Source organism: Pyrgilauda ruficollis, unplaced genomic scaffold (genome assembly GCF_017590135.1).
Source record: "Pyrgilauda ruficollis isolate IOZ18807 unplaced genomic scaffold, ASM1759013v1 scaffold4, whole genome shotgun sequence".
In the NCBI taxonomy this organism is placed as follows: Eukaryota; Metazoa; Chordata; class Aves; order Passeriformes; family Passeridae; genus Pyrgilauda; species Pyrgilauda ruficollis.
Genome location: NW_024525489.1, coordinates 135,017 through 154,116, shown reverse-complemented (window position 1 = coordinate 154,116; position 19,100 = coordinate 135,017). Strand labels below are relative to the sequence as shown.

Genomic DNA, 19,100 nt, shown 5'->3' with positions numbered 1-19,100 from the left:
CAACCAAGCAAGGGAAAATTAATGCAATACTGAGGTCTAGAATAACTTCCTGAACATAAGCCAATGTCAGGGATGAGAAGACACTAACACACAAAAACTTCCATCTGATGGGCCCATGATTCTAGATATTATCTATCTTGGGCCAAAGTGCAGAAAAAGAGTGTTTGCTTTACATTTCTGACAAGTCTCATTACAGCTAAAATGAGTGGTTTTGCAATGCAGTACAAAGAAGGCATGGCAACGCTAAATTATTTAATGAAATAAATATTATTTCAAAAAAACTATATACATTAAAAATATTCCAAGTGTCACAGGTGCAGATATATGTATAAACACACACACATATATATATATGCATATATTTCAATATATATATATCCATACACTGCCCAAACAGTCAAAGTAAAACAAAATCTAAACCTGACGAAGGCTACTTAAGAGGAAAACTTTCTCCTGCAAGTAAAAGTATCCAATTAACTTTCTGTTAAGTGAGCTGTATCACACATGTGCAAAACATACACTGAAGATTATTAAAGCTGTACCAATTAAATCCCAATATGACTTGTCATATTTCTCTTGCTTTCACTGAAAACCACAAATTCAGTGCCATCACCAGGCACAGCAAAAGACAACATGCAATATCAGATTATGCAAGAACCCCTATCTGAGTTCAGGTCTAACATTTGAAACAGAAAACAATATTTGCAACCAGTAAAACAACCATGACTGAAGGCTGTGAATCTTCCTGTGCTTTGATTTTCTGCAAATATATGTACATAGTGACAAGCTTATTACCTAATGTTAAAAGACATGGAAATGCTCAGTTAGTGTTAATTTATGAGGAACAAGTCAGTAACTGCAATACAAGATGAAATATGCTGCTTCTATAGCGATTCTACAGACAAGCGGTATTCCAGTCTATGATGCATTGGTGGCTCTAACAGCATCTTCTACTGAATTAGCTGACAAAATGAGAGTTTGCCAGCAACTCTGTGAACAATAGATTCCCCCCAATCTTCAAAAAAACCAATCAATGTTCAAAAACTACAGTTAAAATCAGCAATTCCAAATTCATCATGGTGTTACCATACTTTAAGTTACAACTGCAAAGCTCATGTGTACAAATATGTTCCTTACTGCAGATATTAAATGCCAGTTTCCACTGATATGTCAGACAGCAGGACCTCTCCTCTTGATATATCCAGATGTCTGAACTCATATGGAATCAAAGATGACAGTGCAGCTTCCCAAAACTAACAGTGTTAGTTCTGCATTTCTGATAGGCATTTGATCTTACTGAGATTGTAAAAACCATCTTCTCGTGTCCCAAACTTGAAGTTATCCATTCCAATGGCAGAGTATTTTTGGAAGGACAGATGACAGATTACTACAAAAATTTCCAATATTCTTTCTACAGTGTGCAGAAGGATACACTGAATAGCCTAAAATTATGTCATCTAAAAATTCAAATTTCAGTCCACCATACATGTACAAGTCCAAGGAATCTTATGTTATCAAACCTCCCTACAATAAAACAGCCTTGCTGTTGATAACCCATGGCACCACACAAAGTCCTAAACAGTAAAGTGACTGGTACAGCATAAATGTTGTACATAGGTACAGGTAAATAAAGAGTTTTTTCCATAAAGATCTAGTTCAGAATATACTGTAAATGTTTTGCCTGTGCTAGAGACATCCGTAATGCAGTGATGAATAAAACTGTGGTTTTTTTCCTTCCCTCCTACTTCAAAAGGTTACTGTCAATGCTACAATGATGTGATTTTTAAAACTGCTGACCCAAAGGTAGAAGGAGAGATGCAAAGTCACTTACTCGGACACAGAGAGGATAGTTTCTTTGCCTTCTTGCACTGAAATTTCAACATCATTCTTCACATGCTCCACTGTCAGCAGAGCTCCTTGAAAAAACAAGAGAAAAAGATACTGAACTTCTGTCCAGGAGAGATACCTTTCATAGTTTCAACCAAGCATTTATATCTCCTATGCATTAGGACCAGGTGACTGAGCTGACTCCTTCAAGTGAGAATGCCCAGGGAAACAAAAAAAAATCAATGTTCAGTCTCATGCAAGAGGCTTCTTCTTGGCAATCCTTACAGCCTCAAATTGATAATGTCCAGCACACAGTGATCTGCAGTGAGCTCAGAAAGTGTCTGCTGCAATACATTTTTGCTTCCTAAGGGTATGGTAAAAATTAATCCAGTCCCCCAGTATATGAGGAGAATGTAATCAAAAAGCTCTTAATTATTGAACAGTATTACCAATATACTCCATTCCAGCCCTGACACATGCATCAAAGGAGATCAAATACTGAATGTAACAGCACTTTCTGAACAAGGATGCGACTATTTTTAACCTGATTTAAAGTTTATGAAAAGATTAGCCATTCAAAACCAAGAAACTTTATCCATGTAAAAGCACAGGAAGCTTACATTGGGTTTTCAAAGTAGTTCACCAGTGACAGTAAAAATGATCTCCAGAAAGAGAAGAATTACTGAAGTTTTTAGGCTACACCATTGACTGGAAGACAGCTCTACCCACATTCCAAGGGGCTTGATGCAAACCTGCTCTGATCTCAAGGCTCTACAGCACGACACAGCAGCTCAAACAAAGCACCAAGCTCACTTGGCTGCATTTCTGCACTGGCTCTGCTCCAGACTCAGCCTGCTGAGCATAAGCAGAGGAGCTTGTGTTCTCTAACTTTGCTCAGAAGCACGTACAAAGGCAGCAAGCTTTTGCATAGGCAAAACAAGGACTGTAATCTAGGTCTGGAGAGGCACCTAACCTGTTACAGTCTCCACAGTGTGCTGTGCACTTTACCTTCCCTAGAACAATGCTCCAGCTACCAAGGCAGATGATACTACAAGCTATTAATACACTGGCCTAAATACAAAGCACTGGGGAGCTAGGAATTGCCTAGTTCTCACCTCTTCTCAGCTGAAAACCCTTCTTCTGGCATTAAGAGTAAGTCAAGGTTCTTATTCTCATCCCTCAGCTATCCATCTGTGAAATTCAGGTTGACATCTCTTATGCATTATGTTAGTAAGACACGTAAGTATTTTAATAACATGCGCGGAAATGCTTTAGAAAATGACAACTATTATGTGCACCAAGCTATGTAATTAATACTGATGACATTAAAAACTATGACACTTTTCTTGCACAGCAGACACAATGAAGAGAATGAAGTAGGGATGAGTAAGACAAGCGTGCTTGTCTCCTTGATATAAATGTTTCATCTGTAATATGTAACATTTCTGACACAATCATGCAATCTCCTGAAATAAACCTCCAGTGCCACATACCAGCTGTCAAACAAAATAAGTCTCCAAAGCCCCTAAACCTGATGTTAATCATAATTCATATTGCATCATTTTCTTTTCTGGCAAATCAGTATAAACAAGTCTCAGGAGAAATTTTATTTAAAATGTATATGTTTTTATACCATGAATCAGTAATCATGCAAGCTGTATTCAACTCTGAAATGCATTTGGAAGTAACAGCAAGAAAAAGAAATCAATAAACTACGATGAAGAAGAGGAAGAAAATTTATTTTGAACAGCTACAACGAAATGGAAAAATTTTATGGAACACATACAAAAGATTGTTTCCAGATGTGTGGAAGTGCAATGAAGGAGGTTCTCACATTTTTAAAGGCAAAATAACATCGAAGGGCAGTGAGCAACTGAGAACTTCGAGCCAGCTCCCCAAAGGGGAATTTTAGCATCAGATTAGAACTGAAAATGAAAGGTAGCAAGACAGCGGCAGAGCTCACGAACAGGCGATGAGAACTAGGGCTGCCTTGAACATTCAGCCTCAACGCGCCAAGTCACCCGAGGCTTCACCGCTGCCCGAGTTCCTGCAGCCAGAGTTCTGCCCAGCGCCGGCCGCTCCGCCACGGCCCGAGCAGCTGCCCAGAGGGACCCGCAACGGGCACACGGCCCGGGGAAGGACGGCAGGGATGGGATAGACGGGAGAAATAGGAAGGACGGGCACGGGCCCCGGCCCCGGTACCGCCTCGCCCGGCCCCGCACGCGGGCACGGCCGGCGCCGCATGATGCAACACGGGCAGGAGGGAGCGAGGGGGGCGGGGAGGGGACAGAGACCAGCGGGACCCCCCGGCAGAGCGGGGTTGGGAGACGCGGGGCGAGGCCCGGCCCGCACTTACCGAGCGGGGGAGTGCTCGCGTCCACGGTGAGGCTCAGCGCCGCCATTCCCGCCGCCAGCGCCGGAACCGAGGGAGGCAGCGGGGCGGGGCGTGCAGTGCTGCCAGCTCGGCAGGGCCCGGCGCGGCCCGGCAGGACCCGCCCCGGGGCGGGGAAAGCGCTCGTCACTTCCTCGGGAGAAGCAGTAGAGGCGGCGGAGGCGAGTGTGGTTGGTGTGTCCCTTTGCTGCCGAGGCCCGGAGCCGGCCGGAGGTGGCGAGCGGGCGGCGCCCGGGGCGCTCCCGGCCGCGCCGGAGGAGCCGGCCGGGATGAGGGATGGGTGCTGGGTGAGGGCTGCCCTGCTCCGCAGCAAACCAGATGTCGGTGCTTCCCTTCTTAAGGCTTCTCCGGCTGAACTTTCCCCAGGGCTGTGCGAGCGCTGCCTGCCAAAGCCATTAGCTGGATGTCTGGCAGCAGACGTGGAGATGCGTCCAGCCCCTTTACTATGTGTGATGATCCAAACAAATCGAGCAGCGCAACACACACCGACACGTTTGAGTGCGGTGGTTTCACTCCTCTGGTTTTGTAGGATGTCACTTGTTAAACTTCTGACAAACGTGCGAATTTTGCAGCGGGTCAAATGAGTCCTAGAATATCCCGAGCGGGAAGGGACCCACAAGGATCACTGAGTTCAACTCCTGGCCGTGCACAACGTGGTCCAAACGCTTTTGAGCTGGCAGGCTTGGCACTGTGACCACTTCACTGGAGAGCCTGTCCCAGTGCCCAGCCACCTTCTGGAGCCTTGGAATGAATTACAAAATGCTGTGTCACCGAGTTTTCACAGGAGACTGGCACAAATTCAGTTTGTTGCAAAGACAATGCAGTGTCCCTGTGATTTCCCCCCCCCCCCCAATCTATTTTATAGATGTGACTGTAGCACCTAATGTGCTAACAGAGATATACATTATCAAATGCTTGAATGGTGAACCACTGCTTTTTGTGCAGTGGAGGTAGTGGTATAGCCACAGCATGACTGCACATTACATGCTGGTTTTTATGCTTGATTCCTGCTGCTGGATTTAATTTCAACTTTCCTTACTCTTCTCCTGTGTTAGCAGTTCTGCAGTTTCTGTAAGCATGGAAAGTATTTCCACGAGTTTCCATACATAAGTATCTTTAGACACCATGCAGAAGCTGATACATGCTATATGTTCTATTCCCATTCAGGTAACTAAATGAGCCGACAGAAATTACAGCAGAATTAGAAAGAGGCTTATGCTGAAGAGATTTTCAAACCTATTGCAAGTACAGATGAAAATAAGGTTATAGAGGCAGTAGATGAAGATTACTATCAGTGGATTCTGTCTTTTGTATTTTAATGATTGCATGGAAAGAACGATTAAGGCAGGCCTTTGTGTTGCCTGAGTTGTTCTACATTTTATCTTAAGATGTTTTGCAAATTTTGATGCAAATTTTGATGGGAATGCCACAGCATATAATTCAAAGAATCCTGTATAAATTAAAGGTAAAAATTATGTATAATAAGCAGTGAAATCATTGTACTTGCTATGTGGTTCAAACTTCAGTCACAATCAGTACATGGAATGACTAAACTTTTAATGGGCTAAAATATGAAGAAGGTTCTAATTAAAGCAGGCTGAATCTGCCCTGCTTGCTCTTACCAGTTATGCAATTGAGGAAGAGAAGAAAGGTAGGCTTTAGATCAAGGGATTAGAAGCACACATTGTTCCTATATATGCAGCTCTAATCCAGTGTAATGCTAGAATGAGGTAAATGCTAATCTTGCTAATGTATCTGTAAATGTTGGGCTAAGATGACCTCACTAAGGAAAAGATTCCTTAGATTCTGTTCCATGTGTGCACATGGAGAGATAGGAACATTTTAGCAAGGGTTGCCTTGTTCATATCTTTTGGTGGCAAGATGTTCCTGGAAATGGAGTCAGCTTTAAGCCAGTGAAGACATATTGGTATAACCCTAATGTGAGGAAAGGATCTAACCTAAGGACTCTAAGTGGAGTTGTTGAATATATTGTATGATGACAGGAGAAAAAACTAACTTGAACACACTGGAAAACTGAATTTCAAAACCTTCTTTTGTATGGAAAGCAACTTTTTGTACCTTAAGGCACTCATTTAAAGACAGTTTGTGTGGATGAAGAGTGTAGTTATTTAGAAGACCTAATCTTGTGGGTAGAGAGGAGGCAAGAAAGGGTGCAGTGCATCTTGCAGGCTACTTTGGCATTCGTGGTGCCAGCAGAGGGTAAGGAAAAAAATTGTGTGAGGGCTTAGGGATTCAGTCTTTAGGTAAGCAAGCAGCTGTGTTCAGACACCCTTCCTGACAACACCTGCCTGAGAACCTGACATATGTCACTCTTTTCTCCACAAGTTGAATAGAAAGAAAAGCAAATCTCCGTGTTGTCTGTTGAAACTGGCATCTCTCCATGGCATGCCTCAGTATGTATCACATTGATAGGGAAAAGGAGGCCCTAGGACTCCATCATTTGAGAGTAAGGGACTTGAGTGACAACATCTGGAGAAAAGAAGGGGCAGAGCTGCCTCACTGGTTCAAGAGCATAATTCCAAAATCCTAAATTCAGCTTGAAGAGACTTCAAAAGGGTTTGTCTAAGTTTCCAATTTTAGTTAGTGATACGCAATTTACTACGGCTTTTCTTTTGTGTTCAAGTGGACTGGGCAGTTTAATCCTGCTTTCCTAACAGCCACACCTATGGGAAAGCTGACTGAAACAGAATCTCCAATTCAAAGTTAATTTTAGGTGATCTTGGCCCTGTTCTTCTCCCCTCCTCTAACATGCCTGTGTTCCACATGCGGGGGAAATGGTACTGTCCACTTCCTCAACTCTGGGGCTGTTGGAAAGGCACCTGGTTTATCTCAGAATCTGGACATGGAAAATTTCAAAGTCTGGCTTTTGTGTTATTCCCAAGTATGCCAAAGTGACCTTGGCTTTGGATGCCCAAAGTGCTCCAAGACTGCAGTGGCATAAACCCTGAAAAATCATTTCAAATCATCATAGAGGTGCCCTTGTCATGTTTCCTTGGGCTCCCAACTGAGCTGTTCTGAACTCTGATGTATGTACATTTCACTGATCTTCAATGTATCCAGTGATCCATGAATCCTTATTTGAGATTTCCAGGCCCAGCTGCATTGTGTCCTACCTCCTGCAAAACTCAGTGCAGACTGAAAAAAATTCAGATGCCACTCTAAGAATCAAAACTGGCAACTTTATAACAAATGAGATCATCCATCCAGGGAAATGCTTAGTCCATTTGTATTTAACACAATAAACCTTACTGACAACAGAAACCATTGAGCAAGATCAGACACGTGACTTAACATGATTTTGTATCCAGAATATGCAATGTTATGATTAGCAGTATATTACACTCAGTCATGAGGAAGAAAAACTCCAAAGGAATATAGAAAACAACTACTGAAGAAACTTGACTGTTTTGATGTTGTCTGCTCAACATAGCCAAACAATCTGATCCAGCAGATACTTAGAGATTCTGTATAATTTTGATATTATTGAACACCTTACTGAAAGAGTTCAGTTCAGATTCTATGAAACAGAATTTAATGCTCAGTCATCTTCTTCCTTTCTTTTTTACCAAGCTCATTTTCTCAGCCTTCCAGGCCAAGTGAAGACTCTTCCCTGCTTTAAGGCACAAGAGATTCTTTCACAGTGTTTGGAATACGACTGGCATAGTAGTCATAATTTCTCAAAGTGGCAAGGACACCAGCTGAATTCATGTGTTTCACCTCCTTGTTATACTGAAAGGAATTTCCACAGATATCAGTTATCTTGCCTGCAAAACAAAAAAAAAAAAAAAAAAAAAAAAAAAAAAAAAATGAAAAAATATTCCAGCAAAAAGGAGTTGGAGTCTATTAGTTCAAGTGAAATAACTAAAAGCAGTCTTTGTGGTACACATGCCTGTCTTCAGATGTGAACTATCTTTGCTTCAAGTTAAAGTACAACAGGTTTTATGTTGACTGAAATCAAATAACTAGTGGGATTTTGTTGGGTTTTTTTTTCAACAATACTTAAATTCTTTGTGTCTCAGGAAAAGGAAAATATGTTTCTCTCATGGATTACTTAAAATGCTTCCTGAGTAGCTTTTACATTTGCCATTGACAAGCAGCAAGGAAAAATCATCAGTTCAAGTAAAAACCAGGGTAACTCTATATCACAAACTAACATAATGTTGAAACACCCCAGCTGGTTTTAAATGAGATTTTAGGAATCACTTAGCAAGAGCAAGACAGATCTTTATTCAAGCTGATTTAACCAGGAGATTCCTATCTACCAAAGACGCTAAATACAGCACTGTGCTGCCCCAGATTGGTTGGGTTACTTTGTGCTTGAGTAACCCTGTTTAAAATCATCCCACAGTTATGAACACTACAGGCTGCAGAGGAGTTCAGTAGTGTCATTATGAAGCCTGTTATCCTTGCTTGACAGAATTTAGGAATCAAACCCGATAATTTTAGCATATAGTAAATGGCCTATTAATGTGAAAAGAAGAATTAAAAAAAAATACTACTTCAAATCCTCAGTAGTGAGTCTTTTCATAACTTTTATAACCCTTTAGCCCCTAGATAAGTGAAGTGTCTCATGTTGGTTGGAGACCATTAATTCTGTTGAATTACATGAATGACTCAATTTTGGAGTTTGTACATCCAGAGAACGACAGCATGATTTGACCTATTTTTGTTGGTTTAAAGAATTCAATATCCACATATTACATAATATGTTACTAATAATAAACTACTATACTCAGTTAGTAGGACATCAGATTTTACTGTGAGATAGTGGCCAACAGAAAAAAAAAGGGACATTTGTTTTGAAAATATTAAAATGAATATATCCCAAATTTAGGGATTTGGCTTTTTTAATTACATGACAGTTATTGACACATGTATTGTCATTTTTCTTTCAATGGAAAGCATAACTAACTTCAAATTAATGCAGTTTTACTTATCCTGGAACTTTGAATGCTATTAACTTACCTCCCACAGCATGTAGAATAGCTTCAGGTGCACATGTATCCCACTTCTTGCACCCAGGACTGGCAAATACATAAGCAGATGCTTTGCCTTCTATGAGTTGAATGATCTGTTAAGAATAGAACTGCAATCATTGCAAAGGTTTTAGGCATTTAAAAATGGGTAGAAATAACACCAGGAAGTGGGGATTAAATCTGTTTATTTAAGTACTGATAGTCAGGAAAGGAACACCAGCCATTTCTTTATTAATATTACAATGAATGTATTAAAATTTGGAAGCTACACTGTATCACCATTCCCAGTTCAATATTTTTGATTGTTATAAATACAGTCTATAGGATGAAAATCTGCTGTCAGTTTCAGAAACAAGAATTCACTTCTTGTGCAAGTACTAAAAAAATAAAGGGGAAAATATATACATGTTGTGATAGTGCCACTTTGGGCCTTGCATATGTTGGAGAAAAGAGATGAGAGGGTGTGTTTTTGACAACTATGACAAAACAGCTTTAAAACCTGTACAAAATGAATGTTCCCTGTACACAGAGAAATTTCAGAAAGGAAATATCACAGTGTGCTTATATTTTTATCCTTTCAAATGTGCTGCTAGATAGTTGGAACAAAAGCTGTATTAACACAAACAGGAGGACATGTCTAATAATTGAGATTAAACTGAATTCCCATTTATTCATTCTGGTCTTACAACTTTTTACTTTCACCTCTAAAAACAGAATACTCAGGAAGACAGACCTCAGCCATGACCAGTATGGCCACTGGTAGAAATACACCTGTGCCAAATTCTCTCAACCTCACAGCAGACTGAATGCTAGAAAGAGTTGTGCTGGGTAAGGTGGAGGAAGTATTTCCTGTATGTTCATGCAAGTAAGCAAATAATTTCTTTAGAAAGTCTTTTTATTTTTTTTCCAAAGGTGTCACCTCCTAGTAAAACCAGAAGATTTGGCATTTTCATACCTTGTTTCCTGCTCCTCCAACTCTGATGACATGGTCTGGGTTCAAGGCAGTGATGCACTCATTCACTAGGGCACTGCTGTGGGAGCGGGTGGTAACGACAATGTGTTTGCCAGGAGGTGCTTCTGTCAGCTGAAAGCCAAAGGCACCCATGCCCAGCACTCCCCAGATTGTCCTGCCCAGTACAGCATTAGCTCCTGCCTACAAGAAAGGCACAGAATGATGGTTTATCACACTGATCAGCAGTTAAAGCACAAAGAGAAAGGGTACCTAGATGCATCTTGGCATATCAGGGAGTATAATATTAATATTGGGCTGTACATTTAAACAGTGGCACTTAAAAAGGACTACTTGAGAGCCCAGAGTGAGAAATTAGCTCTCTTTCCCTATAAGGCAATGACATCATTGACCCTTTTCTTATCTGTGATATTGTGGTGCATTACATCCTGCCTCCAGTGACTGGCAGATTAATATTTGCATATTTCTGTACTTGGGGTACAATCTGTAATTGAAAGTATCTCATAACTTGAATATTTTGTGATCCATGTCATACAAAACATGATAGCATTACATCAGCTCAAGGGCCTTTTCTTTCAACTCCAATAAGTTTAATTGATCAGGCTGTACCATGAGCTCCCCCAATAATACTGACATAATCACCAAATGTAAATGTCTGTAGGTTGGCCATCCTGAAGCCTGGCATGATACATGATACACTCTAACCCAGCTGTCAGTGACAACTTATGCTTGGTTTATTTAGGGCTAGAGATTTATAGCAGTTACCACACATTGCAAATGCACCCATTGCATGGATTTACTAAAGAATTTCTAGCAAAGACTGCAACACCTGACCTGTACTTGTTTTACAGTAGGTACTTTATAAGGACTGTAGTAATTTGCACAGTATATACCTAATATATACTGTATTAGTGCATTACACTAGCCTCATGATTCAGTATGGTTGTTAGTAAGTTCCTGACATTCAGTTCCTGAAAACCAACATTTAAAATTATATATATTTAAAAACCCCAATATATATATTTAAAAACCCCAATACCTTACATTACAACAATAACTCCATTACATGCCAGTTTTCAGTTGCAGGTGTGCTAACTGAAATAGCTTAGGAGCAACATTTAGAAATCACACGATGCTTCGAAACAGATCAATTATTTAATACCTCATAGTTGTAATATGGCTGATTAATAACTCCTGCTATTGCTTTGCCTCCATAGGCAATTCCAATAAGAACGGTTACGTGGTCAAGGAGACCTGGACAGAAAAAGCAGGAATGTAGTTAGGCTTGAAAAAGAGAAAGATCTTAATAAAAACATATACCTTCAGTAAAAGTCCACAAATCAATATGCAGAGTGCTATCTTAAAAATGCAAATAATAATCAGGATTCTCAGATGTTGATATAATTTTTTAGTCATTTAGCCTTGAGGTCTGCTAAAAAATGCCCCAGATAGAGTTCTTTTAATAGAGCTATGTTATAACTAACACATAATGAGAAGGGCATTTAAAGACACAACTACACAGCAGTATGTGATGACATTCTTCTGTAATTGTGGTGGGAGTTCTTTAATGCTATTCAAAACTAGCAATTTATTGACATCTCTCTCCCCAAAAAGGGAAAAAAATCTGCCTAAAAATTTTATATTAACCAACTAAAACATGCATTAGGAGGCAAAAGCATATTTCAGCATATTGTTTCTTAGAGGCTTTTCTTTTTATTTTTTTCTTTTCTTTAATTTTATGGTCTATTTCTATGGACAGAAATTAGGCTTTGCTGAGAACAGTTTCTTCCCATGACTGAAAATTTGTGATTTGTGAGAGGATATTTGTTTATTTTGAAAGGGCTAAAAGTACAGCTGTAGTATTTGGGTTGTTTGAGAGGAAGATGTAAATACAACTGAGCATATTCCTGTTTGAAGGGGAGATTTAGTCCTTCAATTCAAAGATACATAAAATTGTAAATTTAACTAAAAACTCAAGACAACCAGCAGTCAAAGGCAGCTCGTTGCACTCTGAAATGATAAAAACTGGTCAGCACTCAGTAGCCCATCAGGAATATTCAGTACTGGTTAGAACTGAATAGAGTGAAAAAATACATTCCAAGCACTCAATAAGTACATCAGCCTTATGAAACCATATTGTAAGTAAGTTCTATGATAAACCTATGGATATGTATGCTACTTTATTACTATTGCTATTTTTTTTTACCAAGAGAATTAAAAGAAAATCCAACCTTCAGTGTACTCCTTGGTTCCATCCAAGGGATCAACCCATATTACAAGCTTTAAGAATAAAAAAAATAAGGAAAAATTAACAAATACAAATCACGTAAATTACCACACAAAGGATATATTTTACTTTAGTGCTTTTATTTCCTTATGATAGTAAGGAAATGAAGAGATCCAAAGTTTTAACAATATTATATGGCTGAAACCTATAATACTATATTACACCAAATAAAAGAGGCTTAAATATTGACTGGAATGTCTCAGTAAATCTCTTAATAGAAGTATGAAGGATTAAGCTGAAATGGAAAATGAGATTACTTTCATATGTCCAAACTAGATTCCTGCCAAATTAGTTTGAATCACAAACTGTAAGAAGACAATTTCCATTTCCCATTACTGCAGACAGGAGCATGCAGCATTTGTAGCTCTGGAGGTGTGATTCTCATGACACATTTCAGTTTTCAAACAAAAAAGAAAAACTGGCAACATTGAAAAAACCTTTCTTCATTGTACACTCTTAGCTAAAATCAGAAAGTAGTATAGATAATGTAAAATATTAAGACACAGACATAGCATTACCTCTTCCTCTTTAATTCCTGTGTACTGGGCAGGACAAGGTTTCTTCAGTATTTCTTCACAGTGACCATTTTCAATTAAATCCTCAGTTACATCATCAGTGGGCAGCTCCTAACAAAAGAATTCTCAGAATTATCAGAAAAATGTTTTGGACTCACTCACCTCATTTTGCCTTAGAGCTGTGTATTTGACAGCAGCTTGAAAAAGCTAATGAAAGGGAAAGGTGAAATGGGATGGAAATACCTTTGTTGGTGTGTTTGTTTTTTTTTTTTTTTTTTAATTAAAATCGATGTTTTCCTAAACCCAGCCAAAGCAAATTCTAGTGCAAGCTACAGCATGATAAATTGTTAGTGTGAAATAAAGCAGGTACTTACTTCTTCTCCTATGATTGTCACCTTGGGAAACTTCCGCGCCAGGGAAGCACAAATGCTCATTTGTACGAGTCGGTCAGCTTTGGTCTGCAAGTCATTGGGTCCAGCCTGTCCAAGAGTGGATAGGAATTTGTGTACTAAAAAAATACACCAGCACAGTGGCCCATACAACACTCTGAATATCTACTTGTAATCTAGTTTGGTAAATCTTCAACCCAGTAAGTGACCTTGTGAAAGGCAGGCTAAAAACTGCAAGAAGCAGAGTTTTCCTGTGCACCCCAGAGCTAAGACAGACTGGTGAGACAATAGAACAGTGGATTTCGTGCCCCAAGGTGACATAAAAAAATGACTGCAAGCTTTCCCAATGTTGTGTAGCCAAACATAAGTTGCTACATATATATATGCTACATATATATCTATATATGCTACATAGTTGTTACAGTAACTTCTTAAATGTTAATAACCTGCTACATGTGAAAGTGGGTAACTTATTAACACTTTTTTTAACCCTTTAGGTCCAGAGATAGAATCCCAGTAAGAAATAATTCTGTTAGCATTGGAATTTAGAAAGATAGTTCATCTAAGATTTGCATCATTGTTGCATCAAACAAAAATTTTATCTGCTTGCATCTTATTTTCTGACAAGTGTTTTATCCAGCTACAGGAATTAGCCATAGGAATGGTATATTCTATTTAGAATCATGTAATGGATTAATTTTTGCATGCTCAAAACTAGTCTGTCCCTTAGCCAAGTTCTAATTTTATGAAACTTGACATTTTTCTTGGAAATTTCCCTCTCATCCCCTAATTAATTTGGTTGAAATTGGTCCTGAATTTAGACTCAGTAAGATCAATTTATTGCAGAGAATGTCCTTTGTTCCAGGGCATGAACCAAATAAAACAGTATAAGTAGTTCTTTAATGGAAAAATGGGTGGACAAAGGTGTCTACCACCAAGTTGGGGGCAGGGGTGGAAAGTACAAGTACTACAAAGAAAAGCAATATAAATGGAGAGCTTAGAGTTGACTGAAGGAAAGAAAACTCAGGTATCAGGAGAGGAGATGGCTAAAAACTCAGGTGTTCCTGAACTAGATAAATGGATGGAGGGTCACTATGCTGAGGGAAAAACGTGGAACATTCCCTTCCCAGATGTTCTAAAGCTTTCAGTAAGGCCAGTTGGAACTGGTCTTGGTCTTTGCTGGCTACAGAAAGAGGATGAATGATGAGAGGCAGCACTTCTGTTCCTTTCTGTTCTGCATCTCTTCCCTTCAGACTGCAAAACAGAGGCACATGCAGAAGTTCTCTTGCCTTCTTCCTCTGCCTTCAGCAGCCACTTTGGCAAGAAGCTTGAAGGAATTTCAAGATCTCTAGTCCCTCAAACAGGAACCTCTTCTGTTGGTCATTGCTTTCGATCTAATTTTGTGTGTTCGTAGTATTCATTCTTCAAAAAATTTAAAAGTATGTAAAACGAATCTTACTATGAACCAATATCACCTGCTATATTTGATGATTTTTGAATAATGCAAATTCCTGCAGTACCTTCAATGTAAAGACCAACAATTATATATATATATATATATATATTTAATGAAGCCCTTAATACTATTATATATCTGTAAAGCTAGAATTAACTTCTAAAGTTAATTTCACCTATTCCAGTACTGTAGTCAAAACAAAGATCCTGGCTCATCAGTGCAAATTCCTAAATTACAGCAAATTAAGAACTTTAATACCTGGTTTCTTTTTAGAATTAAATTTGAAGCTCTGAATTTATTTTGAAAACTTTGATTTACAATAAAAGCGAAGGTTCTTTTTTTTTTTTAGGAAATCAAACACTGATTTATTCTAACCCAAAATTCATCAAGGGCATGGTTATTTTAAGCTGTACTATGGATGTGAGAACATAGGTATGGAAATTAACAGGAAATATACCTTATGAATTTTGAGGTGTTATGCAAACCTTGTGTTTTATGAGGGAAATCAGGACAAACTTATGGTGTTTCTTTTAAATGTACAAATGTTGTTTAGAAGTACTAGTCAAAATACACTTTTCTAGGGCTGTTTTAATCTTTTAAAAAGGAATATTTGTTGTAGGTGGTGGTGGGGGAGGTGAGGGCTGTATTTCCTCTCACAGTTGCTGATTTTTAAAAATACCACTTTGGCTTGTATCCAACTCAAGATTAAAAAGTGAAATTAAACTGGAACAAAGTAAAAGGTAATACCTTCTCGACTATGCCCAGATCTCCTGCAGACATCACATTTCTAACAATTGTTGCAGCTTTTTCTGCAACAGAATATGCCGAGGCCACCACACGCATGAGGAGAGCTGGAGAAGCCATGCTGAATGCTGGAAAGAAACAAAAAGCAAACTTGAACATTTCTCTCTTCAACAGAAGAAAAAAGGTATTTTACCTAACATTTGAAACAGAGTAGAAAGCAGAAAGTGGGTTACAGCCAGTAAATAGTAATGAGGTGAGCTTTGGATTTTTTTTAAAAATACAATTAATGAACACAAGGATATAAAGCTATTGTAGACAAGATCTTGTCTACAATAAAAGGATATAAAGCTATTGTAGACAAGATCCAAGTTCTGTCTGACAGTAAACCTGGTTCTCATTAAAATAGAATGCCATTAAAAAAGAACAACAGCAGCAGCAGAATCTCTTATCATAAATATTAAGAAAAAGAAGAGTCTACACACAGCACTCATTTTTTGCACACTTTGAACATAAGTTCATTTCTTCAGAACTGAACCTACGGTTGGTTTGTGCCCAGAACTCAAGCAAAAAATTACCAGACAGGATGACATCGGCAACTGCACTTACTATTCCCCTTTGTTTAACTATAAAATAGAGGTTTGTAGATGGCCAGTTGTGTACACAAAGTAGGTTCATGATATGCAGGTACTGCAAACTTGTATGCAAAAGCTGAATTTAGCCATCTGAATTTAACCATCCTTTCTGTATTTGTTAACTTCTCCTGATTTCTTCAAGGAAATCAATTTCTATCTTCCTGCCTCCCCTCACCACTCCATGTCCTGTCATTCTTAATATTGCATTGTCTTCCTCATCTGTTCTCAGCACAAACCAGTGCAATTCACTGGGCCTTCAGTTACCAAGTAGAATAACCATCACCCTTGGAAAGGCTGGCATTCCTCCCAGCTTTTATTTAGCTCAGGAAAAAGAGCTAAACTTGATAACCACAAGAGTGGTTAAAGAGTGATAACCACACTGCAGTTTTTTAAAATGCAGAGTTAATTGCTTTTTATATTTTCCTATCAGTTGTTTCCGTCTGTGTAGATGACACACTTTTTGGCTTGGCCTCACATGTGTGACACACTTCCAAGGAAACACTTGATCAGAGGCAGAACAAAATACAGAAGAACTCACTGATAACCTCACAAAACAAGATATATTATGGGGGAAGTGTAATACAACAATCATATCATAAATATTGCCATTGCAGCAAGTCCTGCTTAAGTGGCAACAGGTCATTATACAACACCTTTCCTTTCTTCCTCTACAAATGAAGTTCATGGCTGTTCACAGAACAGCAATGTCAGAGATACCAGAATCTCAAATTTAGCTGATTTAAGAACTTTTTGACCACTTTAGTAACACCATACCTGTATGAGTAAAGTCAGAAGCACTCTAAGGCTGAAAGAGTAGAGTGACTGTGCAAGCACATTCAAAAACCACAGTTGCTAATGTTAATTATTATTTCCAGCTGATGGATGGGAGCAAAGTGCACAGTGGAGTTCTGTGGAATAGCCAAGGTCCATACCCAAAGTAACCCTGGACAGGTAGCAATAATTACAGAGGAACTTTTGGAAATGCTACCTGTGGCAAAAAGCAGCTCTCAAACAATTGAAAGTTGCAGAGCAAATATGTATCATGACACATGGAAAGCAATATACTATTTTAAGTCTATACCATCATGTGAAACAAGTTAGCAGGAAGGAAAATAATTTATTCCATAATGAAAATATATGGAATATGAGAATTTCTGAGAAAGAGCTAAAAAAGCAGCATATTAGATGGAAAGTTTGGATTAAAGATGAACAGAATTAACATTCTTTTTTCAGCTTCTCAAAAAAAAAAGTAATTTGACCTTTTACTGTACATTTGATCCTACTTCAAAAATGAGAGGAAAACTTAATTGTTTAAAGTCTTGACTTACTTTACAAACATAAAGTGCAAACACATAAAATTTCAAAAGACTCAGAAAACAACACAGAAATACTATCTTGAATTCTTGAAGCTTGACCCAAGGTATTTTCAGCTACATTTTTATTGTCTATACTTAGGGCAAACATACTTTGTGTGGTGAACCCAGGATCTCCTGGCAAACTTTAAAATTAAAATATTTTAATGAAAAAATAAGGTTTATGAAAAGAAACTGAAATGAGAGGTTCAACACCCCTTCCTCATCATTCTGGAGTAATTACCTAATGAATTGCAAATATTTTATTAGTGCAAAGGTGCCTTAGATTTTTACAGGGCTGCATCTCCTGTGTGACACATCATCTGGTGTATTGGACCTTTTTGATTAGATAAGTGAATGTAGTAGTTACCTCTAAGTTTTTTACCTCTGTAACTTTTTGATCTAAATTTATTTATAGGTTTATGGCACATTCTTTCTGATGAGGGCAATGTCTAATGCATACTTCCACAATGCACTTAAGAATATATTGCTTGCTTTGCAAAAAAATAGTTTGACTCCTAGAAAACTGTGAAGTTTACAAATAATGCACAGCAATTATGCTTCAAGTTAAATTTGGGTATCACTTTCTTCTAAAGATCTTCCCTCCTTTCTTCTAGCCCAGCAATCAAACTGTTGAATGGTCTTGACAAATCAGCCTATTCTGATACCTGTTAAAATTAATGAGTTCTAGTTCCACTTTTTAGTTCTGATGTATCTAACTACTACAGGCTGACAACAATTAACTTATCAAAGCACACATGACAGATTTGTTGATGGTTCTCATTCTCTTTTATGCAAATTTCCATTTTCTAAATTTACGGTTTTGTCTGATGAAAGGAGAAAGTGGACATCACATAGAGCATATCCTTAAATCCAAGTGCTAAGCCGTGACTTTATTCTTGGAACTCTTAAATGTCTAAGCGACCGGAGCTCCCTATTTCTTTACAATAAACTTCGGCCCACACCTAATAAAAGACAAACTTTTCATTATGTAAGGGAGCAATATTTACCCAGCAGAAGCCGGCTAGGACTCGGCGTGGGAATCTCACTGATGTTCACCTACAGACTTCCAAATGGGAAAGGGTTGCGCTACCTCATTTCTCCAAAGAAAAAAAAAAAAAAAAAAAAAAAAAAAAAAAAAAAAAAAAAAAAGGAAGCCTGTTCCTGATTTTCTTGCCATGATATTCCCGGTGGCAAAGCGCCTGCAGGGCAGCGCAGCCGGAGCCATGGAGCGGTACCCGCAAACGCACCCAGCGAAGCGTGGTCGGACACACCACGGCTAGTTTGGGATGGCAGGAGCAGCTCTCCTGGCGCAGCCGTCAACTCACCGTGTCCAACCTCGCTTTTCCCAGGATCTCTGCCGGCCCCCGTGGCCCGGCACCGATCGCCGGCAGCGTGCGGTGCGCTCCGTGCCCTTCACGTTGGTTCCCGTGCCAAGGAGGGACCCAAGCCCCAGCACCGCCGCTCCCCGCCCGCAGGCAGCGAGGCCTTCGAGCCGGCTCGTTAGCGAGGACCCGCCGCCTCTACCAAACCACCTCG

General features: G+C 39.1%; 2 protein-coding genes across 3 annotated transcripts in view; both read right to left on the bottom strand.

Moving 5' to 3' along the window:
• EPRS1 (glutamyl-prolyl-tRNA synthetase 1) overlaps positions 1-4,300 on the bottom strand; it is a 39,649-nt gene extending 35,349 nt beyond the window's left edge. For both annotated transcript variants that reach the window (XM_041476797.1, XM_041476798.1), the window contains exons 1-2: positions 4,184-4,300; positions 1,832-1,916 (exon numbers count right to left, since the gene is read on the bottom strand). In XM_041476797.1, the coding sequence (XP_041332731.1) occupies positions 1,832-1,916; positions 4,184-4,229 (131 nt within the window). In that variant the 5' untranslated portion in view covers positions 4,230-4,300. The remainder of the gene's footprint in view (positions 1-1,831; positions 1,917-4,183) is intronic.
• Positions 4,301-7,451: 3,151 nt separating this feature from the next.
• Positions 7,452-19,028, bottom strand: BPNT1 (3'(2'), 5'-bisphosphate nucleotidase 1). Its single transcript, XM_041476808.1, has 9 exons — positions 18,890-19,028; positions 15,581-15,705; positions 13,363-13,467; positions 12,992-13,099; positions 12,418-12,466; positions 11,349-11,440; positions 10,172-10,369; positions 9,206-9,311; positions 7,452-8,004 (listed from the first exon to the last, which is right to left on the bottom strand). Exons 2-9 carry the CDS (start codon positions 15,695-15,697, stop codon positions 7,856-7,858), a joined length of 924 nt encoding a protein of 307 aa, XP_041332742.1. The 5' UTR covers positions 15,698-15,705; positions 18,890-19,028; the 3' UTR covers positions 7,452-7,855.
• Between the last annotated feature and the right edge of the window lie 72 nt (positions 19,029-19,100).

Excerpts from the sequence above, each read along its gene's own strand:
- BPNT1 (XM_041476808.1), bottom strand. The coding sequence starts at position 15,697 with ATGGCTTCTCCAGCTCTCCTCATGCGTGTGGTGGCCTCGGCATATTCT. Across the intron at positions 12,467-12,991 it reads CAGGAATTAAAGAGGAAGAG|CTTGTAATATGGGTTGATCC; the intron begins GTAATGCTATGT and ends TTATTCTTAAAG. Across the intron at positions 8,005-9,205 it reads TATTCTACATGCTGTGGGAG|GCAAGATAACTGATATCTGT; the intron begins GTAAGTTAATAG and ends TTTGTTTTGCAG.